Source organism: Pollachius pollachius (assembly GCF_949987615.1).
Source record: "Pollachius pollachius genome assembly, chromosome: 10".
Lineage (NCBI taxonomy): Eukaryota > Metazoa > Chordata > Actinopteri > Gadiformes > Gadidae > Pollachius > Pollachius pollachius.
This window is the reverse complement of record NC_136943.1, coordinates 6,419,278-6,438,488: the sequence shown is the minus strand read 5'-3', so window position 1 is coordinate 6,438,488 and position 19,211 is coordinate 6,419,278. Positions and strand designations below refer to the sequence as shown.

At 43.8% G+C, this 19,211-nt stretch overlaps 1 protein-coding gene and 1 long non-coding RNA gene across 2 annotated transcripts; one reads left to right on the top strand and one right to left on the bottom strand.

Moving 5' to 3' along the window:
• Positions 1-7,922: 7,922 nt before the first annotated feature.
• Positions 7,923-11,068, bottom strand: LOC307081382. Its single transcript, XR_013812143.1, has 4 exons — positions 10,915-11,068; positions 10,134-10,306; positions 9,611-9,867; positions 7,923-9,339 (listed from the first exon to the last, which is right to left on the bottom strand). It is a non-coding gene; the product is annotated as an uncharacterized lncRNA (long non-coding RNA).
• Positions 11,069-11,773: 705 nt separating this feature from the next.
• On the top strand, positions 11,774-17,189 carry smyd5 (SMYD family member 5). Its single transcript, XM_079744328.1, has 13 exons — positions 11,774-11,882; positions 12,209-12,317; positions 12,797-12,936; positions 13,409-13,530; positions 13,622-13,691; positions 14,051-14,155; positions 14,367-14,429; positions 15,159-15,229; positions 15,387-15,493; positions 15,705-15,761; positions 15,862-15,956; positions 16,214-16,284; positions 16,860-17,189. The coding sequence occupies exons 1-13, from the start codon at positions 11,790-11,792 to the stop codon at positions 17,008-17,010; spliced, it is 1,254 nt and encodes a 417-aa protein (XP_079600454.1). The 5' UTR covers positions 11,774-11,789; the 3' UTR covers positions 17,011-17,189.
• The last annotated feature ends 2,022 nt before the right edge of the window (positions 17,190-19,211 follow it).

The following is a 19,211-nucleotide window of genomic DNA, read 5'->3' as shown; positions in this document are numbered from 1 at the left end:
GATGTTTGTATACTTTTATGGTTTGAGCTTTTACGATATGATATATTTGACTAGATGTCCACACACCAGGTTGTCTGAGCCCAATAATGTGAAGACGTGAACTAACAACACAAACACTTACAGCGAGGTTGCAGGTATTGGTTTGTCTAAAAATGTTCACTCTCGTGCATTTTCCTTGGAAGCCAATTAGCCGGAGGGAATTTGCAGCTACAGTATTGACAGAGGAAAACCATAGCGATTTTCTGCACACAATGCTACATTTCTTTCCTTGGGCTACGTGATTCTGATTAATTCATACTAAATGTTTGCTAACAAGTGACTTACAAGAACTTTCTGTAATTTAAATGATGTAATAAATACCTTTGCTGAATACTTTCAGGACAGAGTGTTTCCTGGCTCTAACGAGGCTACGGCAGTACCTAGGGTGGAGGTGCAGGGGGACTACTGAGTGTTGTTCCCTCTTCCGTTAACGCTTCCCTCTTCCCACTTCATTTAAAGCTGATATGGCCATGCCCAGATAGTTCAGAATTTGTTGAGTGATGGATATGTGAGAATAGCGTGTTAGATAAGTACACCCCCGCCCCCATTTTACCATAATTTGTTTAACAGTCATTCTTCTTGTTTTTGTTTCATTTTGTAAACATTGTGCTCCATATTCCTTTACGCCCATATAATGTAATGCATGTAGTACCTAATTTCCGCCACAGAGTGGCGTTGGTCTATTGGTGCACTCTGTCTGGTGAAAGCTACACATTCTGTAGAGCAGTGTTGAGACATGGCGGACAGAGCGTGTCGTAACCAGATGTGTACCTTGCTTGTGTATGTTTACAGAACTCATTAAAGAAACTACTCTTCAAGTCACGCTTGAGTTTATTTTCAAGTGTGCAACAAATTTGGTGGCAGCGGTGGGATCAGCGGTGCTTCTGTGAGCTGAGAAGAGAGAGATTGCAGTGTCCAAACACAAAATGGAGCTGGAGAGTCTGCAAGATCAACTGGCCGAGTCCTTGGTGCAGTTGCAGTGGGAACAGCTACAAGAGGTGTGTTTTCAAGCAAAAATCTCTACGGAAAAGCAGACCAAAAAGCATACGCTGATCAGATTAATAATTGAAGCAGCTGAGAAAGCTGTAGAAGATGAAGAGGAGCAAGTAGCATCTGCGTTTCTGATCCGCTTAATAAAAACTGCAAAGGAATTGATGCAAATAAATGAACAACCACAGTTGAGTGACGATATTACTAGCAATGTTGGAGCACTAGCTAGTCTGCAGCAACAATATGCCGCACTGCAACTGAGTTTTCAAGCCTCTACAATGAAAATGGAAGGAGACATAATGAGGTTGACGAATAAAATGACCAGTCAGGAACCAAGCAACCCTGTTTTACCACTAACAACCCCCTTTTCAGTTACCCCATCAACAGCTTCCTCTTCAGTTACCAAGCCATCTGAAGTGACCATTAGAAGGGAGTTCAAAATAAGCGGTCAAATTGGGGAAAGGGGCCAGAAAGACAAGCTTTCACACTCTAATCTGACCCATCAGATTGATATGGGGTTGAGAAAAAAACACAGTGAGGAGGAAATAGTTGAGGCAGTTGTAAGAGCCGTAAGTCCTGGCTTGACCTTACGTGACATGCTAGAAATAAAAGCAAACCTCACCCTTTCTCAACTGCGCACCATCTTAAAGGGACATTACAAGGAGGACAGTTCCACTGATCTTTATCATCGGCTCCTCAATGTCACTCAAGAAAGTAATGAGTCACCCCAGAATTTCCTTTTTAGGGCAATAGAACTAAAAGAGAGGCTGTTAGTTAAATCCAGAGAACTCGGTTCAGATGAACACTATAGCCCGGAACTCATTCAGAAAAAGTTCCTAAGAGCTTTGGAGACAGGACTCATTAGTGACAATATAAAATACCAGCTCAAAGCTTACTTGGATGACCCAGCGGTCACTGACGAGGTTCTGATTGTGAAAAGCAACGAAGCAGCTATTCTTGAGTGGGAAAGACAACAAAAATTCAAGAAAAACTGTAAAGAGCCCAGAGTGAGAGAAATCCATGCTGAAACACAGTCAGTCCCAGAGGCATCAGTCGGAGCAGTTGGTGGACAAGAACGGGCATCCTCCACATTCACAAAAGGTAAAGTGAATCGAACACCACTGGCAATGACTCACACAGAATCTGAACTACTCGTTGTTATAAAACAGCTGAGAGGAGAGGTGGAAGAAATTAAAAAGGTCATGTCTGAGTCCCCTAGATCTTTTGCCCAGCAGCGAACAAGCAGGAAACGTGGCTGCAGAAATTGCCAAGAGAACAATAAAGGAGGCAACTGCGACCATTGCTTCAAATGTGGGCTGAGTGGACATCTATCACGTGGATGTAGAAGTGGAAGGAGGCCTACTGATAAACAAGGACAGGTAGATATGTCATCTAGCACTGTTACAGCTGCACCAACGCCACCTGTTGACAAAAACAATCAGAATGAACAGCTCAGAGATGTCTACAAGTTAATCACAGATAGTATCCAGCACTTAGAGGCTAAAGTGGCAGCTAAAACACAAGATATGACCCTACAAAAGGAGGAAGCGGTCAGTGTCAGTTTCCTCTCCCCAAAACGAAGAACAGAGTTACTCCGTCTGATTGGCAAGAAATACGTCATTACCTGCCTGATAGATGACATAGAAACTAAAGCTTTGTGGGACACTGGATCACAGGTCTGCCTAATCAATGAGACATGGAGACAACAAAACATTCCACATGCTGCAGTCAGGAATCTAGCTGAGATTCTGGGAACAGATAGATTGGATGGGAGGGCAGTAAACCAGACACCTATTCCTTTTTCTGGATGGGTTGAGGTCACATTCAAATTACCCTCAAACAGCACCAAACAGCTTGAGCTCTCTGTGCCAGTCCTTGTAGCTGATGGAGATGGGGTGGCAGAACAACCAATCATCGGTTATAATGTAATTGAGCAGGTGTTAGCGAAGGGTATAGCGCCACCATGTGCTGTCACAGAAGCAGTCAGTGCAGCATTCTCATTTGACTGTAAGAAAGCTGAAGTATTTCTGAAAGTAATGAAGGGTGGTGACGACGAGATAGGTGAAGCTACAGTTAAAGTGGGTAGAGAGATGAAGTCTATTCCAGCTGGTCAAACTAAAACGGTGAAGTGCACTGTGAGGGCAGGCCCACTCCCAGACCACCAAGATGTGTTGTTTGAACCCTGTTCACAAGCAGAATTACCAGAAGGGTTAAAAATGGAAGAAAGTGTGATTCGCTTACAGAGAGGTAGCTGGTCACGTGTTGCTATTCCAGTCACAAACAGCACTAGTCATGATATCCTATTGCCACCAAAAACAATACTGGGACAAACACAGAGGGTTAAAACCATGTATCCAGCAGATACAAAACCCGTAGACATCAGTCTGTCAGAGGCAAAGTTCCCAGACACGGAAAACACACAAACAGTGGTGATAGAAAACAGAGAGAAGACTAAAGAAAACACTAAAGGAAGAGAGAGTGAGGAGAATTGGGATCCCCCAGTCCCCCTTACTCACCTTACTCCATCACAACAGCAGCAGGTCAAACAACTTCTCAGAAAGGAATGTAATGCTTTTGCTAAGGATGAACATGATGTAGGGACCATCCCCTCACTGCAGCTCAAGATTCGTCTTAACGACCCCACACCTGTAAGGCGAACATACATATCAGTGCCAAAGCCGCTTCATAAGGAGGTAAAAGAATACTTGGAGGATTTGTTAAACAGGGGCTGGATAACAAAGTCTAAGTCCCCTTACTCCAGTCCCATTGTGTGTGTGAGAAAAAAAGATGGAAGCCTCCGACTGTGTTGTGATTACAGGGAGCTGAATAAGAAATCCATTCCTGATCGACACCCAATACCCCGCATATTAGATATGTTGAACAGCCTCAAAGGAAGTTCCTGGTTTTCAGTCCTTGACCAAGGAAAGGCCTATCACCAAGGCTTCCTGGAAGAATCAAGCCGTCCTCTCACAGCATTCATAACACCCTGGGGACTGTACGAGTGGGTAAGAATCCCTTTTGGCTTATCATCCGCACCAGCAGAGTTCCAAAGGTCTATGGAGGAGTGTTTGCTTGGGCTGAGGGATGAGGTTTGTTTGCCTTACTTGGATGATAATCTTGTACATTCTCAGACATTTGAACACCACCTGAATGATCTGAGGCAGGTACTGCACCGTTACCAAAGCCACGGAGTAAAGCTGACTCCCAGAAAATGTGAAGTATTCAGAAACCAGGTGAGATTTCTTGGGAAGCTGGTTACTAAAGAAGGCTACACTATGGACCCTGCAGATATTGCCCCAGTGCAGGCCATGAAGCAGAGGAAACCCACCACCATCGGTGAGTTAAGAAAATTACTGGGATTTATTTCCTACTATCGTAGTTACATCCCTAACTTTTCTTCCATTGCAAAGCCCATGTATGATCTCCTCACCGCAGACAAATGTGGAAAAGGGAAGCCGAAACAAACCAGACAAATCAGGAAGAAACAAAGTGGGGGAGGTCAGTTGCCATCATCTCATCCGATCACATGGTCTCCAGATCACCAACAGGTACTCTGCAGTCTTATTGACTTTCTCTCTGAGCCACCAGTGTTAGGGTATCCGGACTATGAACAACCCTTCACCTTACACTGCGATGCTTCACAAGTGGGGCTCGGGGCTGTGCTTTATCAGAGGCAGAAAGGGAAGCTGGTGGTGATTGCATATGGATCGAGGACGCTGACTGTCCCTGAGAGAAACTACCACCTCCACTCGGGAAAGTTGGAGTTCCTAGCCATGAAGTGGGCCATATGTGAGAGGTTTAGAGACTATCTCTATTATTCACCACCATTTACAGTCTATACAGACAACAATCCTCTCACGTATGTGCTCACCACAGCCAAGCTTAATGCAACTACTCATAGGTGGATAGCTGAACTAGCTGACTTCCAGTTCACTATTAAGTACCGCCCAGGCAAAGCTAATAGGGATGCTGATGGACTGTCGCGCATGCCCTTAGACATGGAGCAGTACATGCTAACATGTACACAAGCTGTGTTGCCTGAAGTTATGAACAGTATGATCCAGGCTGTAGCTATTCAGTCACAAGAGAGTGAGCCCTGGCTTTGTCCAGTGACCATATCGACAGCTATCGCTGAAGACGATGATGGTGTGACATCAGTGGGGGAAATCCCTAAAACAGAGTTGAGAGAGGCACAAAGAGATGATCCAGTGATTGGGCCGGTGTTAAAATACATGGCATCAAAACAATGGCCAAAGGGTGGAAAACAACTTCAAAGTAACAAAGTAGCTGGACTGGCAAGACAAAAACATAAACTGCACCTTAGTGATGAAGGACTGCTGTACAGGGAAACAACAAACAGACTACAGCTCCTCCTGCCTCAAAAGTACCATCGGCTGGTTTACAAAGAACTCCATGAAGATATGGGACATCTTGGAGTGGAAAGGGTGGTGAATCTCATCAGAGAGCGCTTTTATTGGCCGCATATGCAGAAAGATGTTGAGCATTACATCACACAGGTGTGTAGCTGTCTTAAAAACAAGCGTCCAAACAAACCAACCAGAGCGCCTCTCACCAACATCATCACCACGTATCCTTTTGAGTTGGTATCAATTGACTTCTTACATCTGGAGAAATGTAAGGGAGGATATGAATATATCCTTGTTGTAATGGATCATTTCACGCGGTTCGCCCAGGCTTACCCCTGCCGCAACAAAGCTGCCAAAACAGCCGCAGAAAAGATATTTGGAGATTTTGCACTGAGGTTTGGGTTCCCTGCACGCCTTCATCACGACCAGGGTAAGGAATTTCAAAACAAGCTGTTTGCTAAACTACAAGAATACAGTGGGGTTAAGGGGTCCAGAACCACACCATATCACCCACAGGGGAACGGCCAGGTTGAAAGATTCAACAGGACACTTTTGGCCATGCTCAGAAACTTACCAGAGACTGCCAAAGCAGATTGGAAAACGTCACTTGCAAAATTGGTTCATGCATTTAACTGTACTCGCAGTGAGGCCACGGGCTATGCACCTTATTTCCTCTTATTCGGTCGCAACCCTAGACTCCCTATTGACCTTATGTTTGGCATTACACCAAAAGATCAAGGTTCATCGCATAGCGACTACGCTGAGAAATGGAGGGCAAGAATGACTGAAGCTTACAAGCTGGCTTCCAACTCAGCAAACAAAGAAGCATTGAGAGGTAAAGTCCTCTATGACAGAAAAGTTCATGGTGCAGAGTTGTCTTTTGGATGCAGGGTGCTGGTTCGAAATCTGACTGAAAGAGGTGGTCCGGGAAAGTTGAGATCATTCTGGGAAGATAAAGTGTATGTTGTGACACAAAAGAAACATCCAGACAGTCCAGTATATGAGCTCAAACCAGAGAACGGCAAGGGACGTTGTAGGATCCTGCATAGGAATCTTCTGCTGCCATGCGACTTTCTCCCTGTGGAAAAAGTGGACTTACCTCTGGAAACTGGAAAAAGGAAAACGAGACACAACAGGAGCAACCACAAAGAGCAAGAACAGAGCTCAGAGGATGAAAATGAGGATGGATGGACATCCATTATTGGACTACAACAAAGAGCCAGTGGACATGGTGAAGATCATCTGAATGTGGAGGCACCGGAGTTTTATCCAAGCAACGGAGAAGCAGCAGAGATGGAACACAATGAAGACGATGGAATAAGACAAGACCTGGCATCAGATGGAGAGGAAATCAGGGCATCAGAGCAGGACACTGAGATATCTGACACTCAGAGTGAAGAGGGGTCTCCTGAATCTGCACCCAGTGATGAGGATGAAGATCCTGCTGATCCTCCTGCCGTGGAGAATAAGTATCCTTTCAGAGCAAGAAAACCAAAAATGATATTTACATATCATAAGTTAGGGCAGCCTACCATGTCACATGATTAAGTGCAAAGATAATGCATAAGGAAAGATTGAGCATGTGTTAGGAATTATTTGCTGTTGTGTTCAGAGTAAAAGCAAAATATTTATAATCAGTTAATAGTAAAGTTATACTTGAGCAAGGTGGAAATACAGTTGTTAATGTTTAGCAAGTAATGATTACTAATTTGTTGGGTAAAAAGTGTATGACACTAAGACAGACTTTATCAAAGGAAGTGTACCACATGTTGGCTTAGATAGGAGGTTATTCCTGGGTAAAGTACCTTACTCTCAGGGAAGATGCAGATGTCCTCGCTTATAGCGAGGTGGCAGTGGGCTGTTATCGTGCACAAATACACCTGCTGCAGACATATGGCATTAACAGGAGATATATGTCATATTTGGGACTGTGAACAGTCATGCATCTTTATGGACACATGAACTCTGACTCCTTGGAAATAACTTTCCTATATTCTATGCATAGATGTCACATGTGGACTATTGAAATCATAATGTGGTTTGGTAATAGAATGTCAGGGACGACATCACTTTTTGGAGGGGAGAATGTGAGAATAGCGTGTTAGATAAGTACACCCCCGCCCCCATTTTACCATAATTTGTTTAACAGTCATTCTTCTTGTTTTTGTTTCATTTTGTAAACATTGTGCTCCATATTCCTTTACGCCCATATAATGTAATGCATGTAGTACCTAATTTCCGCCACAGAGTGGCGTTGGTCTATTGGTGCACTCTGTCTGGTGAAAGCTACACATTCTGTAGAGCAGTGTTGAGACATGGCGGACAGAGCGTGTCGTAACCAGATGTGTACCTTGCTTGTGTATGTTTACAGAACTCATTAAAGAAACTACTCTTCAAGTCACGCTTGAGTTTATTTTCAAGTGTGCAACAGATACATAGAGACCACTATGTTTTCAATATGTAGTGTTTTGTGTTAGAAATAAATGCATACTGTGCATGCAAAGGATAATCCAGTAAATCTACACAATTCAAATGAATGTTCTATTAATCAATCAATTAAGTTATTAACAATTGAATGAACATGATATGCCATGTGATATTATATGCCATATTATTTTGTTATAGTGACATCAAAAAGAGTAATGAACCTCCTAACGCAGAGTGTTAACCCTCTAGATAGAAAAAAAATATTAATTCTGCCATTATAAATACATATTTGATTGCAACATATAGTTATAACATATTTTTTAAATAATAAAAAATACACAACAAAGCCCAAAGGCTTGTTTCCATTGTGGTTCACTTCGGGGGTCAGGGGGACAGTAGCCAAGTGGCCATAAGGAGCATTAAAAAGAAGCAGATCTATTCCACTCGCTGCACTCCACCTGATTGAATCTACCCTTCCACACCGATAGCCGATGTAGTGACTCGGGGAGAGAATGGAGGAGAGTGATGGGCTGGGACAGTGTGGTTGGACCCTAGATGGACACTCACATGTTCTGATGCCACTATGGCACAGGGAAGGGCAGGTTTTCTAAAGGCTTGTAATGGCTAAGCACGCTCACACCAGGGGGTATAATAGGGGCCCTTTAATTGAATGAGCTTTGTGTAAAATTTTACTAAAAGGGTCTCCTTTCCTCTAAACTGACAGTAATGGGTCATTTTTCCATTCCATTTTTGTTTTGGAGGCCTACCACTTAGCACTGCAATACTTAAAACCCTCTTTTCATTCCAGCCAGGACCTGTCCACCGCTGCCCTGTTGTGTAGAATCTCTCAAGCCATGACCACCTCCTCTTTTCCTTATCGATTCTGTATTGCTTGTCAACCGTCTTCCCATGTTGACAAGCAAGATGGCAATTAATTCTTTGCAGTCAAGATTTAGAAAATATTTTTCAGAAATTCAAATGCTTTACTACAAAGTAACTTTTTCATTTAAAACATCTGTTCAGATGAGGAACAATTATTGATATCAACATAACATCCCCAGCATAATGTCATCAGGGCACATAATTTTTAACAAATGTGAGACAAAAAGTGGTAATGCCTTAATCCTCTCAATGTTCAAATTGACGACTCACTAAGCAGTTTGAAGATCTTCAATTTCACGTCGTTTTGCTTCTCAAGTGGAACCTTCTCCAGCATGTCGGCGACCACAAGCCCAAACCGCCCGCTTTCAGTGTTTTGGCGTCGCTGAGGAGCTCTTTTCGCCGCCGTTCCCAATTCCCTCTTCACTGGGGCATCTTCATTGTGTTTTCTCCTCTTCTTCGGTTCTGGAATAGGGGTGGGAATGGCCGCTGAAGAGTGTTCCACAGGAGTGGGAAAGGCAGAGGGGTTTTGGAGGGCTGCGGTGCAGATGGAGCTGAGCTCTGATGCGTTGGACCAGGAAGATGATAACGACTGGGGGATCATCACAAGCTGCAGCCCTGATGCCTCCACAGCAACCTGGAAACACAAGAATGGGTTGATTTAAATACAATGTATCTCAGTGTAGCTACCCATACTACAATAGCAGTTATAGCAGCAAGCAGTTCCAAGGACAACATTTGGAAGACCCAATAGCTTATTCCACCCAGATAGTGTTGAAAGTTGATTCCACCCAAATACGACATTCTGTCTAAGTACTTAATTTTAAAGGTTAATTCCGCACAAATACTACTTTCTTTCCGTGAACTTTGTTTTAAAATAGTTTATGTAGAACCGGCTGCAAACAGACCATTTGCATTTGTGCATTTGAGGTTGTTGGCACAGGGAGAGGTGCTGGTGTTTGAGCTGGGATGGTTTGATCTGTGTTGGCTAGGGTGGTGGGCGCAGTTGGAGCTGGGATGGTTGGAGCTATTTTAAAGGGCCTCTTCTTGCACACAGACAGATGTTTAATGAAGTCCAGTTTACGTGACAGCATCGACTGGCAGTGGACGCAGTGGTAATGCCAACGCTGTCGACATTCCAACCCACATCTGTGAATGGTGTACCCTAAAAAACATAAGATAATAATAGAATAATAGAATTAGACTAACATAGAAGAGTGCAATTATTTTAGGATTGTTGTGTTTCAAAGTGGAAATTGTGAACACCTGCAATCAGAAATGAGTAGCTGGTCACCATAAACAAATCAGAGAGGGACTGGATTGTATTCATCGCTCCAAATGGAATTTAATATAACATTCAGGCGGCCTTTCATGCATAGACCCATCGGAATTCTATTTGCATTTTTCCGAAAGAATGCTCGCAAACTTTACCTTCATGGAGAACCGCGCGGTTGAAATGGCTCTCTAAATGGGTTCTGACCTTGCTGAGCTTTGTTGGTTGGAACACATTTGAGCTACAGAAGGGACAGTGGAAGTGCTTGCAGCATGTGGTGCATTTTTCCAATTCGGGCAGGGACCTCCCTTCTTGGATTGAGACATGCATCCTGAAAAGGAGAGCCTAATTGATCAAATTGAACATTTTATGATCACTTATCTGACATAGAACAGTCCTAAGCCAAGTAATGGACCCAAATACATTTTGATTCTTGTCCTGGATTGAGCTTATTGTGCCCATGACATCACTTGATAAAGGCTATACCAGACATGACAGATCTAACGTGGTACAATGGTAACATTTAAATATAAGGTGGGAGATGGTTAAGGTTAGGTATTAGGTAAGAGATAGTAAGGTGTAGGGTAGTTGAAGGTGTTTTTAGATGTGCGTAACGTTAGGTTTAGGTTAGGTATTAGTATTGAGTTTGGTAAGTTTAGAGTTAGTTTAGGTATTAGGTTAGAAATGGTAATTTTAGGTATAATGTTAGAGGTGGTCCCAGAACTGTGGTCCTGAATTTTCTAGGTGGTCCCAGAACTGTGGTCCCGCATTTTCTTTTGTCGATTTCCTGAGGATTCAGTTTACATTTGCGATATATTATCGATGGAAGCTCACCTTCCCTTCGGCTTGCAAACGTTAACTTTGCTGTCCAATTCCTGACACATTGTTGTTTTGTTTTAACGTTAAACAAATATAACTTGATTCACATTCAGTACTCACGGTCCAGAAATGCGGTCCTAGGACTACGGTCCTGAAATTGCAGCCTCCTCTATTGGAGGAACATACCACTGGCATCGCGGTTAAACTCCATTTGTAAACAAAGAAGTTCTTCTGTATTATGAAACTAAATGAGTAGCTGTGCGTTTTCGAAACACTGCCCCTACAGTATGGAAAAAATAGCAGGGGTGCGTGTTTTTGTAAAACATGCACAATATAAAATATGTTTTGCATGCATTTGCATAATGCTTCTTAAATGAATAACAAGGACCACTCCTCTACTTTAACAAACCAATTCAAATGTGCAACATGTTGCAGCAGTCTGAGGTGTCTTTTGTTGTCTTGTAGATCCTCCTTTCTTGCCTTAATCAGGTTCCCCCTCTTGTTGTTTCCCTCGACTCTCCGTCTGTTTAACCTTCTACTCTTTCGTTGTTGGCCCTGAGGTAGTACTAAACACAGGATCTCTTCGCCCCGCCAATTCATGTACAATTCCATTAGCACCAACAATCAAGTTCGTCTGAAGTGTGACATCATAATTTATATGAGAAAACGTGCGTTCTCGCAACACTGCCCCCTACCGTTTGGAATAATATCGTTTTGGAGCAGTGTGTGTGTGTTTTTGTCTATAGTCCATGGTATGTTGCTCTTGTGGGGGGGCGGGGAATACTGGGTAGCCATGTGCAAACTGTTTGATGAAAGTTGGTCTATAACAGCGGAGGGAGACTGTTATGCGCTCAACTCTAATACAAAATAAACATTAAACTTTTCTGAACCCTGATTTGTTTTGTTTTTATCTGCCACTAGAGGGAGCCCTCTTTGCATTCATTCTAACACCACGTCGGTCCAGGGTTGAAAGGGAAAAGGTTACACAGCTAAACATGGCTGCTCCCCAAGATGACATGTTTTCCCTCTGCGTGGATCCCGGCAAAGTTAGCAGTTGTGTGGAAGTCCGATTTATTGACAAGACCAAGGTAGACCCTTTCGCTGCTTGGCGGTGACTCGATTGACTAAAGTGCCGTGCTCGAGTTCGCTCTTAAATAAGACATTAGCTCTACATTAGCAGATCCACGTGAGTGAACCATGATGATAGGATCTCACAGCAGACTATCTGTCCCTAGGATCTGATGGAGATTCCGATCAGAAGCAATGTATGATTGTATCCCTAAAGAATCTCTGGGTAGCGTGGCAAAGACTTTAGGTCTAGCTAGTTTCCATCCTGCAAATATTGTTTTGTCATGACATGCTCTTGTGTTAATGTACTCTACAACCAAACTAATGAATAACTTCCACGTTGCAGGGGAAAGGCCTGTTTGCCAGGCGGAACATCAAGAAAGGAGACACTATTTTTGTAGAACGTCCCGTTGTTTCATCTCAGTTCCTGTGGAATGCATTATATAAATATAGAGGTGAGTTCTCTTGCACATTGCAACAGTTTGCAAATAACTCTAGCAGTTGGCACTATCATTAATGTGGTGGAAGGATATGTATTTCTGTACATTTGTTGTAATGTATAACATAATTTCCTTGATTTAAATGTGTATGCTGCATACATCTGATCCTATTGCAGAAACACTATTTTCTTCATAAATTGCATGCAGCCTATATCAATACCGACTTTATTGATTTTAATCAAGTAGTACTTTACTAAAATCCGACCAAATAGGTTATTATTACAACTGGCTTAATAATGGCCTGCAACCTTGCTTCTCTCTCTCTCTCTCTCTCTCTCTCTCTCTCTCTCTCTCTCTCTCTCTCTCTCTCTCTCTCTCTCTCTCTCTCTCTCTCTCTGGTGCAATGGCTCTCTCTCTCGCTCTCTGTCTGTCTGACTCTGTCGTTCATTCTCTTTCACTCACCCTCTCCATCCGTCGGTCCGTCTGTCTCTCAGCCTGTGAGTACTGCATGCGTGCTCTGGAGGGAGCGGAGGAGAATGCCAGGAGGCTCAGTGGGAAGCCGGGGCTCAGCCTGCCGTACCCGGAGCTGTGCCGGGTGCAGTCCGACCGCCAGCAGGCCTGCCCACACTGCCAGGTGAGCTCTCGGTTGCTTGGTTACACCAAATCATGGGAGGCGTCGCTCAAAGCGTGACTGTATGAAACGTGTGCATATTGCATATAGTTTCACTTGCAGTGTACACTTTGGGAATCCTATGGCAAACTGGTAGTTGGCTCGTTGTATACCTGCAAATGTATAGCCACATTATAGGATAAAATGTTTATGCATATGGCTTGAAATGAAAATGGACATTGCCCTTTATTTCTACTGAGCAGATGTAACAGTGGAGTATTTAGTGGAATAGCACTGATTTCCTTGGTTATAATGGTTACCATAAAAAAAGAATGACCTCCATATCCAAAGATAGGCTATGGAAACTGTGCCATGTCTATAATGAAATAGTATTTGGAAGAGTGATGGTACCGATTTAGGTTGTCTCTCCAGGTGCCCCATATAAACCCTTTCTCTCATCCAAAAGGAAATACAAGTTCTTTGTCTCCCCCTGCAGGTGATGTACTGTAGCAGCGAGTGCAGGCAAGCTGCGGCCGACCAATACCATCGGGCTCTGTGTTTAGGACCCTCCCATGAAGACCCAGACCATCCACTCAACAAACTTAAAGATGCCTGGAGGTTAATAAAGTCATGGCGTGCATTACTGTAGAGGTTCTTCCAACTCTTTATTCACCATACCTTAACCCTGAGTCATTTCTGTGTTATCCAGGAGTATGCACTACCCTCCTGAGTCCTCCAGCATCACGTTAATGGCAAGGATGGTGGCCGTTGTCAAGCAGGTGATTCTCTCACCATTACTCATAGGTTCAACTTTATATCAGACTATTTTCCTATAATTCTCAATTTGGATGATTGCACAGAGTTGGTTGATGGATGACACTCGTGTTACAAGATGATAAAAATGTGTATTGCAATCAGTAGTTAGGACTAGATGGGTCCCCGTCATGCCCCCCCCCCCCCTGGATATACGTATCACAGTGTGTAATGGGTCCAGAGAAGTATAATCTCTGGGGTCCAGAGAAGTATAATCACTATACATTAAAAACAATATGCATTGTTTTTTGACAGCGTGTGACCATTGCACATCAAATAGCCGATTTAGAAGTCAAATATTGTGGATTATTTCAATGTTTCCCAGGCCAAAGACAAAGGACGATGGCAGAAACTCTTCTCGCAGTTCTGCAGTCGCACTGCAAACGAGGAAGAGGAAATCGCCCATAAGCTCCTTGGGGAGAAGTTTAAAGTGAGTGACCTACTCCACTTCAAGTGTGTAATTTTTACTGCTATTGTGTTTTCAAAAGCACGTCATTCAGATTTAATGTCCCTGTTTGGTATTCTCCCTCCTAAAATCTATTGTTATATTCACTCATCAAGTTGCCAGTTGTAATTATGGCAGACTTCCAAATTGTAAATCATGCAAATGCTAATGCTTCGTTTGGTACATATTTCCAAAGGGCCAGCTGGCGTTGCTTCAGGGCTTCTTTTCAGCTGCACTTTACGAAGATCACCTCAGTCAAGTAAGTGATGATGGAGCCCATTGTTTTGGTTTGTCTTTTAGTATTATGTGTGATAATGTATACCAAAACAGGCATTCGATTTTCAGGTGTCATGAAGGAAGCTGAATATGTTACTTCTAAGGCTTTTTATTCGTTATCTTAAATTTTGGGGCGTTATGTTCAGTTATTCAGAGATAATGACCCGATGTTCTGTTTTATTTGAAGTGTTATTTTAATCAATATGCCAAACATTTTAGGTCACTATTCTTAAAGAAATTTCTGATTGAGGGGGGGGATTGGGATGAAAACAGCATAGCTTGTGTTTATGTTCTGAAAGCCTTTTCTTAAGCTGAACATTTAAAACTGAGCAATTCAGTTTATCAAATAGCCCATTACAAAATCTTTACTAACACACCTAAGTATGGTACAAGTATTCAAGTATTCACAATGGTAATTCATGTTTGCCTACAACTACTGGCAGTGCTTCAGATATCATTTGGCTTTGGTCACAAACACAGAGCGTCAAGAGAGTGCACGACAGTACACGAGAGCGAAGCACCAGCCTCCAACCAGCAGGGGGCCCCGCGAGGAAGCATTAGGGGGCCCTCGTGTCCGCAAACATTGGGGTAGCGGTGAGAATACCAGGACGGCATCAGATATCGGGCAAAGCACTGAACCCCTCTTTAGGAGGTCATGTGGCCCTTCATATAACATGTTTAAACTCTATGAGCCGCTGTCTTTGTGCCCCAGTGGTTTACCCCTGAGGGTTTCCGCTCCCTGTTCTCCCTGGTGGGGACCAACGGACAGGGCATCGGCACCAGGTGGGTCCTCCCTCATTTTCTTTCCATTTGCGCCCGTTTTATTATCAAAGGCTAATAATTATTTTGTATTTTCTGTGATTGAAGTGCCGTAATTTGAGCAATTTGTTCAAATCGCCATAGCAATTAGTATTATTAATAATGTCATTTTTTTGTCTAGCTCCCTGAGTCAATGGGTTCACGCCTGTGATGCACTTCAGCTTCCTGCACAGCAGAGGGAGCAGTTGGACTCTTTCATCGACCAGCTGTACAAGGATATCGAGAAAGGTCAGGATTTATTTTCCCTCTCGTTAATATTCAGACGTGTCGGCCTCATCAATGCTGATTTGTCACGGCTATATTGAATTAGAAAAGGGGAAATGTGAAACAAGTGCATCAGTGCAATCGTTCACTGCGTGCGGCGTGTGTTGCCAGGGCTGTAATCTTGATAAAGGTCACTTCCTATTGCTTAATTATTTATTTTCTCCCCTGTCTGTAGAAACGGGAGATTTTCTGAACTGTGAGGGGTCTGGGCTTTTCCTGCTCCAAAGCTCATGTAAGTTCGGACATCTGAGGGCTTTGGGGGAGAAACCACACCAAACCACTCTGACCTGTAAAGACTCATTACTTGCATCATGTTCTCCTCACCCACTCAGGTAACCACAGCTGCATACCAAACGCAGAGGCCGCCTTCCTGGACAACAACTTCCTGCTTCACCTCAGTGCCCTTAGTGACGTCCAGCCCGGAGAGGTACGCCAAGCGGTCTGGGGATGGCTAGATATAACCCGCCCCCCCTTCTGAATGCCATGCAGAAATGGCTTTGAATGACCAATGAAGCGCTGTCTAAGACATGCAATGGTGGGTTAAGGGAGGCCATCTCTCTGCATGGGGGTGCTGGAGGGAGGGCACTGCCAACCTATGACGCAACCCTTGAGATGTCGTGAGATGTGTTCTCCAGCCATGCCAACTCGTTGTCGCCCCCCCCCCCCCATCCCCTCGGTCTGTAGGAGATCTGCATCAGCTACCTGGACTGCTGTCAGCGCGACCGCAGCCGACACAGTAGACACAAAACTCTGAGGTAAACAGACTCTCATCGGTCCTGTGATCGAGTCATTCCACCCATTTTACACTTTTGTGTGTGTGTGTGTGTGTGTGTGTGTGTGTGCCCGCGTGCGCTGGAGACCCTATTAATCAACAAGCAGTCGATCCCGCCCATTGATTGTGCACCTTAGTTCCTCATGGGGACAAGGGCTTGTTAAGATTGACATTTACTTCTCACGGGCAGGACGGGGGGGTCCTAGGTTCACAGCCATATCAGCTATGGTGGGGGTATGGGCAGATGTAGGATTCCAGATCACTGATGGAAATGCATATTTTTAGTCTTATAGGAGGAGCAGCCAGGGGTATGGGTGTGTTGGAAGGGGCAGGGTGTGTGTGTGTGTGTGTGTGTGTGTGTGTGTGTGTGTGTGTGTGTGTGTGTGTGTGTGTGTGTGGGGGCTGCCATTGATGGTCCAAAAACATCTGATGTGATTTGCTCAGTCTCCGTGAAAGGACAAGATGTACCCTTATGCAACCCCTCTCCCTCTCCCCCTCCATCACTCTGCTCTCCTTCCGTCACCCTCTCTCCCCCTCTACCGCGCTCTCCCCTCCCAGGGAGAACTATCTGTTCGTCTGCTGGTGCGCCAGGTGCACCTCCCAGGCCGACGAGGCTGACGTGACCTCGGAGGAGGAAGAGGAGGACGAGGGCGAGGCCGAAGGGGAGGCGGAGGGGGACGAGATGGAAGACGAGATGACGGATGTCTGATTCGGGAATACTGTTATAAAAGATTAAAAAAGGAAAACAAGGGAGCTGGAAGGAGAGACTTGACCCCCCCCCATTGGGAAGCCCTTGTGTGACCGGCATGATGTTTAGCCACCAGAACCACACAGCCACGCGGGCTTGGAGCCACAGCCAAACCCTGACCTCGATCTCCACAGCGCCACATCCTGTCACTGTTGGTTGTGTGAACAATAAAACCGACATTCATACAAACCAAGTTCATTTACTTTTCTTGGCTTTTTTCGTGTTTTGGTTATGTTCTGAATCCTTTTACAAGGACATATTTTCAAAACAGACCCCTCCAAAATGCACTGCAATTTGATATCTGAAAATATAGTGTACTTTGGAGGGGTGTTTAATTGCTATTCAGGGAAAAAATGTAAGCGGTAATATTTTGCCACCAGTTGTGAGTTTGATTGGCCATTACTAGCCATTTAAAAATCTAGTCCACCGAGTAGGCTGGTAGGCTGGTCTATCCATCATACATCTAGACTAGATGGACACGCCCACTTGTGATGACACTAAGGCACTGTGAAGGGCAGATCTTCAAGCATCTTGTGATGGCTAATCGCACTCACACCTGATGGCAAAAGATCCCTCCTTTAAGCAAAGCTCGGGCTAAATATGGTGTGAATCTAGTGAAGCACGTTTTCACCAGCAACAGTTTACAAATGGCCCCCCCCATAGCTGTTGGTTTGTAATCGACTATCTCCCCTCTATCTTTTATTGACAATGTGACATCAGCTATCGAATAATGATCGAATCCACATCAGGGTGAATAATTAAGAGTTTGGTTTGCAAACATTATCGTAATGTATTCCAATCCACTTGGTCTTGTTATACAACCTGGGGCAACGTAGTTACACATACCTCTTCTTTCACCATTTAGATATTTTCTATGTGTCTGTACTGTTCCTCTGGCAGTGAAGAATGATTTGAACACTCTTTTGACGTAACTGGTGGAATCCATAACGGCTGCTCCGTAAGAGCAGCCAGGAGAGTTGATTTGTACAATTTATAAAATAAATCCTCAAAATCGACTATGTTCCCGGTTGGGGTATGGTACCATAGTAAAGAGTGGAATCTCATAAGTAAGTTGACCTTCATTTCCAGTATTGAGGACACACCTACATAAGTCTGATTTCAGCTGGCGTTTAAATCAAACACCAAACAGACTGTGGCCCACTAACACCTTTAAAACCCACGGCTTCATAAACGATTTGTGTGGTGTGAATTTTCCCCCATTTTCCCAGCTCTGTTGGTACATAATTGTCTATTTTGTTTCTTCTGGGCAGACCCTTTTGAATAAAATTATTTGTTAAATCAGTTCATTAAATGTTTGTGGCCAGCCTGACTCAACTAGCTGTGCCAAATACAAGTTTACAGCAGCAGATGTTAGCCAAGTATTCAACTATGACGAATTTGTTTTGCATTGCAATCATAAAATGAACCAATGTTTTTCTTTTTCATTCAACATCATAGATTGCTATTGGATAAAATGATTTCATGACAATCTTCTCATCCACTCACTAATCACATAAGAGTCTAAATTCACCACATACCTTGAAACAGAGTAATATAAGTTATAATGTTCTATTTCATGGTCTATGGTAAATAAATGCATAATCGTATGGTTAGTTCAAATTATATAACCTCACAAAAACATAAGTCAAAATTATCCTACGTCTCTAATCGACTTGTTTGCTTCCTCACTCACCTCCCACCTCCTCCTCAATCGCCTCCACAGGGCAATGCACAGCACTGTAGCAATCATAAGGACGTGATCCATAAGGTTGTCCATGTTTATGGATGGATTAATTAGTGTACTCTCTATAGAACGTGACGATGATCAATGACACACTCTATGTCGCCCCATCTCCTCCTTCTGTACCAAAGTATTTTCCAGCCCATACGGCTCTACTGCTTCTCCTGTTTCTCTAACTAGCCCCTGTCAGAAACAAGGTCACACGTATAACCAAACACTTCTGCAAAGATAATAGCTCTCCAAACTCCCAGCCGATCGGAGCTCCACTGGAAGGCCATTACACGCAGCGCAAATACAATTCAAGAGCACCAGACTTCCCACAGCCACTCATCATCACTTCGCTGTTCGGTCTTCTGCTGGCAGGTGCAGGACCCTGAGGTGCAGCAAAAGGACCCTGAGCAGCAGCTACAGGACCCTGAGG

Bases quoted from the DNA above. Each gene is read 5' to 3' on its own strand.
- smyd5 (XM_079744328.1), top strand. From the start codon at position 11,790: ATGGCTGCTCCCCAAGATGACATGTTTTCCCTCTGCGTGGATCCCGGC. The intron at 13,531-13,621 runs GTTAATAAAGTC...TGTGTTATCCAG, and splicing joins AAACTTAAAGATGCCTGGAG to GAGTATGCACTACCCTCCTG. The intron at 15,230-15,386 runs GTGGGTCCTCCC...TTTTTTGTCTAG, and splicing joins GGACAGGGCATCGGCACCAG to CTCCCTGAGTCAATGGGTTC.